Genomic DNA, 9,383 nt, shown 5'->3' on the forward strand with positions numbered 1-9,383 from the left:
GTGTCCAAAAAGTACAATAGTGCAACATGCTGTCCATAGACGAGCAGATGAAGGGCGAGTAGTCCTAGCCTAGGGCAGCGTTACACACCCTGACAGGACCTGCGGAAACGTTCCCTTGAGCACCGTAGCTGGAGCAGTCTGTTGCTTAAAGTGCTCCGCTGCCCAATAACAGTCCCATGAAGCAGATGAGAGGCGTTGTTCATGATGGCTGTGACCTTGGTCAGCATTCTCCTCTCAGCCACCACCTCCAGGGGGTCAAGGCTCAGCCCCAGCTCAGAGCCAGCCTTGTCAAATGCCTTGTCTCTGCTTCGGCAGGCCACGTCAATGTGCAGTCCATAACAGTGCGAAGGTTGTGTTCATTTATTGTTTCAGTGTTCCTCCCCTTCATAGTAACAGGGTTAATATGAATAGAATGTCTCTTTCTTAAATCGGTGCTCGTTTCCTGTGTTTTGTTTGTGTTTAAAAGCTGTGAATGATCCTGACACCAACTCTAAAAAAGACACGTCTCCTGTCATTGCAATGTGATTGCGTTCGTCATCATTGTTCAAAAGTCCAATCAAGGCAACGTCATCTGCAAACTCGATAATGGAACAGTTGTCGAAGTGTCTTATACAGTTATTACTATACAATGTGGAAAAACAGCGACAGCACACAGCTTGTTCCATCCTGGGGTTGCCTTGTTCAACACTCCCACCCCCCTCTGTGTAAAGAAGAGCCTCCTGTCCTGACTGGAGGAGCTCACCCAGCTGTGTCTGGAGAGAAGCCAGGGTATCGGCTTCAACAACAGGACTGGGCAGCTTGTTCCCCACCCCCACCACCCTCTGTGTAAAGAAGAGCCTCCTGTCCTGACTGGAGGAGCTCACCCAGCTGTGTCCAGAGAGTAGCCAGGGGTTCGGTTTCAACAACATGGCTGGGCAGCTTGTTCCCCACCCCTGCCACCCTATGTGTAAAGAAACACCTAGGTTCTAGCTGCATTTCAACAAACAGTTCTGCTAAGGGGTCACGCAGTCTGATTTAAAAAAAAATCAGACTAGCTTCATTCACGCTGAATTCTTGGCGAACAATCAAGTTGTGAGCAACGAGTGGTTTCCATTTCAGTCTGACTTGGCTTCGCTCCAGGTTTTTTTTTGAAGGCCACATGTGTGTGATTAACCCCCCCCCCCAGCCCTCCAGGATGCAGCACTGCTGTGCCTCCACACGCCGCCCTGTTGCCTCATTGGTCCTTCGCCTTCTCAGCCACGCACACACAGACGGTCTGGCTCGTCCCCCTTCTCTCTGTGTGCAGCACAGCCTCCTGAACTTGGTCTCCCTCGCAAAGTCTTGGAGTGAGAAACCACCCTCTGAGGCCCAGGATACACATCTCTGTCCGAGGGGACGGGGGGGCGGACGCACGCAGACAGCACCGCATGTGCAGCTCATCCAGCTTCGCCCCGGTAAGGACGCCATCTCGTCGTCTGTCAGGGCTGGGTCCCAGCCGGTGAACCGCAGCCAGAGAATGAACGGCTTTCATCATGCATAGAAAAAGAGGAGCTGTCTGTGGATCTGTCATTCGGCTGGCTGTCTTTATGTCCGTCTCTTTATCTGCTGTCTATCTCTCTGTCTGTCTTCTGGTCAGCCTGCTTTGCTAGTCTGTCTGTCTAAGGTGGCTGTATACTGTATCTGTCTGTCTGCCTGCTGGTCTGTGTGTCTAAGATGGCTGTATACAGTACCTGTCTGTCTGTCTGCTGGTCTGTGTGTCTAAGCTGGCTGTATACAGTACCTGTCTGCTGGTCTGTGTGTCTAAGCTTGCTGTATACAGTACCTGTCTGTCTGCTGGTCTGTGTGTCTAAGCTGGCTGTATACAGTACCTGTCTGTCTGCTGGTCTGTGTGTCTAAACTGGCTGTATACTGTATCTGTCTGTCAGCCTGCTGGTCTGTGTGTCTAAACTGGCTGTATACTGTATCTGTCTGTCTGCCTGCTGGTCTGTGTGTCTAAGCTGGCTGTATACAGTACCTGTCTGTCTGCTGGTCTGTGTGTCTAAACTGGCTGTATACTGTATCTGTCTGTCAGCCTGCTGGTCTGTGTGTCTAAACTGGCTGTATACTGTACCTGTCTGTCAGCCTGCTGGTCTGTGTGTCTAAACTGGCTGTATACTGTATCTGTCTGTCTGCCTGCTGGTCTGTGTGTCTAAACTGGCTGTATACTGTATCTGTCTGTCAGCCTGCTGGTCTGTGTGTCTAAGCTTGCTGTATACTGTATCTGTCTGCCTGTTTTTCAGTTTGTCTGAAAACTTAGAAGTCCCTACCAGCCTGTCTTTATGACTATGGATAAATACAAATCTGGAAAAGATTACTAGTTTGCTAATCCACATTCTCGAAAAACTGTATAAGTTTCAGCACACAATGGCAGGCAAACAGAGATTGTTTTCCGTGTCTGCGATTGAACGTGATCACTGTAAAGATTATGTGGTGCTGCCCGGCTCAAGAGTAATTATTAAGCGGCAGTTGTGAAAGATCTAAAAGAACCTCAGAAAGAACTTCCTGTTTGTGCCGGTCCCAAGCGTTGCCTGAGAGAGAGAGAGAGGAAGAGGCGACAGCAGCTGTTTGGGCCCGTTGGATGCAGAAGAAGAACAGAGCCCCGGCGTAGACCCGCAGGAAGGGAGGGGAGGAAGTGGCGGGTGTGCAAACTCTCGAGCTCAGCAGTGCGGGCGCGGAAGGATTGGGTTTGGCTCCGCGGCACGAGAGCACGTCTCGTCACGTCATGTCACGTCCCCCCCCAGGCCACGAAAACAGCCAGTTCACAACAAAGAAAGTAAAGGGACGGGAATCCCTCTAATGATACGAGTGATGGGAACCAAAAATCCTCAAATCCAGAGCTGCAGTAATTAGACAGACGCTTCATTATACAAGCAATGTTGATCCCCTGTTCAGATGCATTTCGCTGATCAACAAGGTCATTGCACAGCAGTGCTATTTAGATTCTGGGTGAGGAAAGATCTCATCTAATGCTCCTATTTTTCTCTTTCCTGTGGTGGTGGGTAAGTGTTGATTTCATTTTCCTGGAATGTTGATTTGTGTCAGAGAAGTTACTTTGAATGGAAATGTATTCTCTTTGTCTAGAACCCTTTCCTAGAACCAGAGTCACAGCCCCACCTCCCCTCCTGAGGCTCTGAGAGGGGCAGGGAGAGAGAGACGCCTGGAGGACTCACCTGGAGAACCCTGGAGCAGAAGAAGCTCCCCACTGACAAGGACAGGACACACACCTCAGTGTCCATTGACAAGGACAAGACACACAGCTCAGTCTCCATGGACAGGACACAGAGCTCAGTCCTTCACTGACAAGGACAGGACACACACCTCAGTCCCCCATTGACAAGGACAAGACACACAGCTCAGTCTCCATGGACAGGACACAGAGCTCAGTCCTTCACTGACAAGGACAGGACACACAGCTCAGTCCCCATTGACAAGGACAGGAAGTCCAATCCAGCTTTGATCAGTGCTCCACGCAGCCTGGATGCTCGGGAGATGATGGATGAGTCCTACCTGCCCAAAGAGGGCAGTCGGCCCTGTCACATCTACCAGGTGTTCCTGGCTGTGTTCCACAGCATTGTGTTCTGCATTGGCCTGCCAGTGCACTGCTGGGCCTTCTATAGGCTGTACCGCCTCTACAAGTCTGGCAGCAGGGTCCCCGTCTTCCTGACAAACCTCCTCATCCCGACCTCCCTCCAGCTGCTCACGCTGCCGGTGCTGACCCACATCACGGTGGACCTGGAGAACTGGAACCGCAGTTTCCGGCTCTGTGTCGCCGCCTCCTGCATCTTCTGCATAAGCGCCTTCTCCACTGTGGGGTTCCTGGTGTGTGTGGCCATGGAGAAGTACCTACATGTGGCCCAGCCTGCCTGGTCCCAGCAGGCCAATACTCTCCGGTTCCCCCTGTCCATCTCCCTGGGGATCTGGGGGGTCTACGTGTTCATCTTGGGCGTGGGCGTCACTTACCCGTTCGCCACCTCTCAGGCGGCGGTGGGGTACATCTTGTTCAGCGTGGTGACTGTCTTTTTCCTGCCCTTGGTCCCGTTGGCCTTCTTCTGCATCGGCACCCTGAGGAGCCTGGCCACCACCTCTGCGGTCACCCGCGGGAAGAGGAGGCACACTCAGCGGACGCTGGCCCTCATCGTGCTCGTGATAGCGCTGGTGCACTGCCCCTTTTCTCTGACCTGCATGATCTATTTCATCTCGACCCTCGGCACGTACCCCATGATTCTGAGCATCGAGATCTTAGTTCCCATGGCCGTGCCCCTTGACCTCAACTTGGTCCTGTGCCTGGCGGTGTTCGTCAGGGAGAGACCCAGAGAGGTGAAGGACAGCAGCAACGATCCGAGAGGCGAAGAGACCGGTCAGGATTAGGGAAAAGATTCCCTCTAGGTCTAAAAGCATCCGCCAGTGAGGAAGGGGAACGTCCAAGCTACATGCATTTTTTTTCCCCAAGATTTGGTTTGATCACATCCTGCCTGACATCAGGACTCAGCTGGACAAGGGTTTGAGACTGACAGAAATGGGGGATCCTCAGGATCAAGGTTAGGGACCCCTGGACTGACTGGATCATGGCTCTTCAGCAGCTAGAGAAAGCATTGATTTCCTTCCAATAATGAGCTGGATAGCAAATATTGCAAGTGAATATTTCTTATCAGAACTTTTACCCTCAGACCAGACACATTTCACATGGGTGGAGGAAGGTAAATGTCAACAATTCTGCAAAAAAAACCCACAAAAGAGTATATTATGTCGATTGTATAAGTATTCATCCTCTTAATTGATACCTATTGGAAGCACCTTTGACCACATTTCCATTTTGGGTGAGTGTCCACCAGCTGGGCACATTGAGACTGCACGACGTTCTCCATTGCAAACTTGCTCCAACTCTGTTGAGAGCACACAGTTCAAAGAAACTTGCAGCTCAGGAAGGTGGGATGAATGCTTTTGCAAGGCACTGTGTCCCTCACAGCTCATTCTGAGCCCTTTTTTGGTCACAGCCCTGTAAATGTTCATTTAATAACGAAACCTTTTAGCTTCCCAGCTCAACTAGACTGACAAATGGTTTTCCTTCCTATTTCTAGACAAGCTATGTGTTTGTCCCTGTGAGTTCCTGTTTCAGTGGGTGTTCACTGCTCGATTGTGGTTCTTTAACTCATCTTTGACACAGAAACGGTTGTGAAATCGACCAACAGGCCACTTTCACTTGGCTGTTCCTACTCAGGATCATCACTGCATTACTGCGCTTAGCTGTATGCAGTATAAATCACAAACTCCTCTTTGTTTCTCATTTCGCCTCCTGCGTCCCTCCCCTGGCCCATCTCCACTTGAGCCGATGCCCCTTGGTTCACTCTTCCCCCAGCAGTCTCCGAGTTCCACAGGCAGGGGGCGATAACCCTCACCCAAGCAGGTTAACCCAAATATCACTCATCCTCAATGCTCAGTCAACATCCTCGGATGCACCTGATTCATGGTGGTCGAAATTCCCCATGACACCACATTTTACAACTGCGTGTGTGCTCTGTCCTTCTCCCAGCAGTCAGAGACAATGACGTTCCTGCTTACTTTACCTCCTGTGGGAACATCAAGTGTGAGACTGCCAAGTGTCCCCTTGAGTCTTCCAGTTCTCATGTTGTTCTTAATGATTTGTCGTTCTTTTGCTTTAGGTGTCAACGCCCGTACTCTGTCTAGTTTGTGTTTTCTGCTGCATTTGTGCTTTTAAACGGGTTGGTTGTTGATCTTAATCATTTGTGGCAGGACGTCACATTCAAACACAGCAAATGACGAACGCAGCTCCTTCCTGTTTCAGAGTAAGGGGCTCAAGCACAATGCTTTGGTGACACTTTAGATTGTGGGGTGAAAATGTCATTTCTGAAGGTTTGACAAATGCAACATTGTGTGTCATATATTAAAAGAAATCAATGTAAACCATCAGGTGTCTCCCACCATAGTCCTGAATATCTGAACATATCTTATTCCATGTTTAGCACTTTAAAATACATGTATTGATATCTGGCTCATTAAATATAAAGAAATACAAATAGTGACTCAGATATGCAAAGGAACAAGTAATAGGTTTATTCCATGCTGAAAAAAAGAAGAAAGAGAACTCAACGTTTCTTGATCAGTGGAACTGTCTCCTTTCTTTCTCTGCCTTTCCTGATTTCCCTGCACTTTTTAATGCCTAGAACAGGAATAGTTCAGCTTCTGAACTGCAGTGCAACAAGAATTTTCTTGTCATTACGTCAGAGAGAAAGAGACCGATAGTTTATCCAAATGAAGTATGAATATTTGGCTCCAACTAAACGCAGGTCTCTGAAACCTTTTTTTAATGGAAATGTCATCCTGCCAGGCATAGCAGATCTCAAACCTGGCCATTCTTTTCCTTGGGAAACAGATCTCCACCCTGTCAGATGTGAAATTTCGAAATTGTCATAGGAGTTAAGTTTTAGTTTAATCTAGGACTGAATTACAATGCAGTTCATTTCAGTAGACCTGAGTTTCGGAATGAATGTGATTCAGCTATTCTGTAAGACAAAATGAATAAAAAATACAACCCTAACACCTGTGGATGCTCAAGACCGAAGTGACAAGCCAGAGAGTTACGACCTTGAAACAGAAATATTGAAAATGAGTTATTAAAAAACTACCCAAGACAAAGGACATTCTGGCACTGGAATTTATTCCAAGACCGATCTACATGAATACATTTCCTCCTAAAATCCAAGTACAGCCTTTAAAAAATAGCATCATGAAAATATCTAAGATGGAAAATTCTACCAGCCTTGTCACTTTTAATGTTCACAAGCCTGTTTCTTCCGAATTAGATCTCGTTCAGCAGCACAAAATGTACTGTAGTCCTTCAGGTGGGATTTTATGTACATTCAAAGCCTATTTCAAAGAGCTGTACAGTGACATTACAGATTGGTCTGTAGCAACCGCATAGAAGAAAGTACAAAAAAATCTTACAGTTGAGAAATAATCTAACTTTTTGCACGCAAGCTCTGCAATTCTAAGTAGAATAATAAGAAAAGATCAAGGGAAGATGGATTTGAATATGTACAAACGATGGAGTTACAAACAGAGAGGAGAGAGCCTTTAATAATTCTAAATAATAAAAGTTAAAAGGAATTTTAAACCGTACGGAAGAAGTTATGTTGTTTTTTTTTTGTTGTTGTTGTTTTAATGAGTACACCACAAAACAACACCCTGGAGAGGTGGTTTGGCAATAAAGGGGACAAAAATGGAAGAACCGACTAAAGGGATTTCTGAATCTCTGGCAAAGGTTTGTTAAAGGACCAGTAAGGAATGAGATTTTCTTGTGTTTTTAAAATAGAGCTCTAGCTTCAAAACACTTTACCCCCTTTTTACCTCTGACTCTAGACCCTTCACCTAAGTCCGTCCCTGTAAGAAACAACTGAGTTTCTGTGTGCTTTGAAAATGAGACCCTACAATCCCGAATAAAGGACAGGAAGCATGATGAATAGAATACATCTGTGAGCAATCAACTGTTTGTCAATTCAGCTTCAGTACACCTTGCTGTTTTGTTTCTTTTATCCCTGGTTAAACTGTGAAAGATGTACTCGGGGGCAGGTTTGCCACAGATACTGTATTGCAAGTCAAATAAGTGGCTCACAAAAGAAACACATAGAATAACAATGGCAGTCAACAAGATTGTTATCATAGTCATCCTTATTATCATAGTTTTCCCCTTTCCCTCCTTGGATCTTTGCTGTGCTGCATTGAATAATTTGTAATCATTTGTAAATTCGGAAAAAAACCTCCCATTCTTTAACAATGGTGTCCGTCCTGTTTAATTGCCACAAAATAAAAATCTGATGAAGGGAGGCACTTCTTCACCTGTATGATAAGAAGCAGGGATGCTAGGTTTGGCTTGCCGGTTGTTGTGTTGCATAGGTGTACTGAAACAGTACCTCAGGTTAAAAGCGGAACGACAGCCCATCACTGTCAGTCTTGATTCAGTCAACCTCCCAGCTATAGGCTTCTCACCTCAAAGAGCAGACTCGGCCTCACACAGCAGCTGGTCGGGCCCCTGCTCTTTGGGATCAGTCCCATGCTGCCCCGGGGCTCTGGGCTGCTCTCTGATGAACAGAACCACAAGAGGGGCAAACACCACACAAAGACTGAGGTTCCGCGGTATAGCAAGGTAAAATATGGGAGGCAAATGCCAGCAGGTTGCGTGAAAATATGTTATGGCTTGCATAATGTAAAACGGGCTGTATATCAGAATCAATATGAGCAGGGAGAGAGTCAGTGTCCCCACAGCGCCTCTCCTGTCAGCCTCCGGTACTGCAGGGGCTCTGGCCAGGGAAATTCGGGTGCCCACGCAGAGGTACACGAGCAGGAACAAAGGCAGCAGGTAAAAGACCAGCATGTACACAACGAAAAAAGCCAGGGTGGCCCAGAACACCTCTAACAGATACAGGGAAAGAATTGCACCAACCCACCAGCCCAGACAGATGCCTACGGCGCATTTAAAAGCACCGATGCAGGCACGACCTGCAGGCTGAGCAATAACCAGGTAGCTCTCCAGGGTGATGCACACTAGGAACCCGACGGATGACAGACTGCTAGCACGCAGGAGATACCAATTCTTTGTCTTTAAATAATACATATAGGGGAAACCGCTCAAGTGGCGATAGATCTCAGTCGGCATGGCGGCCACCTGCAGGAAGTCTGCCAGGAGCAGGTTGAGCACGTAGACCGAGAGCCGGGTGCCAGCCCGGTACCTGCGGTACAGGTGGCGCAGGGCCCAGCAGTTGGTAGGCAGGCCCATGCAGAAGACGATGATGTAGATCACGGCTGGGAGGATCTGAGCCGTCTGGTAACACTGCTCAGGCGAGGTCGGAGCGGCAGACGACACGGGCGACTGCGTGTGGTTCGTGTAGAAGGCAGCGGGCGACAGGGGCGACTGCGTGTGGTTCGTGTAGGAGGAGCTGCTGTTCGTCTCTCTGGCAGCAGTAGTGGGAAGTAGGGTGTCGGTTTCCGGGATGGCGTAGAGCTCCATGGCTGGCGGTGGGGGAGGAGAGAAATGCCGGGGATTAACCTAAAAAATGAGATCACAAGATCGTGAGCACGGGGCACAGAGAACAGAGCAAAGGGAACACTAACATGGATCAACGATACTGTGGCACTCTTGGGTTCAGGGGAGTATGCGCCCTCGCCGCTGCCACCTCAGGTCCGCCCCCCACCTCTGGGGGTTCGAACCCGAGCCTCTGGCGTCACTCAATAGGGACACAGCCAGTTGATCTAAAGGGAGATCTCCCCCCAGCCCGACGGCTGAGGTCCCTGCTATTCACAGGGAAGGGCGGTGACGTCACCGCGCTGGTAAGCCGGCTCTCACAACCAAT

The 9,383-nt window shown here is 48.6% G+C and overlaps 2 protein-coding genes across 3 annotated transcripts; one reads left to right on the plus strand and one right to left on the minus strand.

Moving 5' to 3' along the window:
* Nucleotides 1-1,188: 1,188 nt before the first annotated feature.
* Nucleotides 1,189-5,946, plus strand: LOC148660122 (C-C chemokine receptor type 4-like). Of its 2 annotated transcripts, none has more exons than XM_088634149.1 (2): nt 1,189-1,433; nt 3,100-5,946. In XM_088634149.1, exon 2 carries the CDS (start codon nt 3,508-3,510, stop codon nt 4,384-4,386), a length of 879 nt encoding a protein of 292 aa, XP_088490275.1. In that variant the 5' UTR covers nt 1,189-1,433; nt 3,100-3,507; the 3' UTR covers nt 4,387-5,946. The 2 variants fall into 2 exon arrangements, with proteins under 2 accessions (XP_088490275.1, XP_088490276.1); XM_088634150.1 differs by lacking the exon at nt 1,189-1,433 and adding an exon at nt 1,472-3,017.
* A 731-nt stretch (nt 5,947-6,677) lies between these two features.
* Nucleotides 6,678-9,075, minus strand: LOC148660123 (uncharacterized). Its single transcript, XM_088634148.1, has one exon. The coding sequence runs from the start codon at nt 9,038-9,040 to the stop codon at nt 8,024-8,026; it is 1,017 nt and encodes a 338-aa protein (XP_088490274.1). The 5' UTR covers nt 9,041-9,075; the 3' UTR covers nt 6,678-8,023.
* Nucleotides 9,076-9,383: the final 308 nt, after the last annotated feature.

The sequence above is a fragment of the Lepisosteus platostomus genome, chromosome 6, assembly GCF_059453375.1.
Source record: "Lepisosteus platostomus isolate fLepPlt1 chromosome 6, fLepPlt1.hap1, whole genome shotgun sequence".
NCBI classification, from domain to species: Eukaryota; Metazoa; Chordata; class Actinopteri; order Semionotiformes; family Lepisosteidae; genus Lepisosteus; species Lepisosteus platostomus.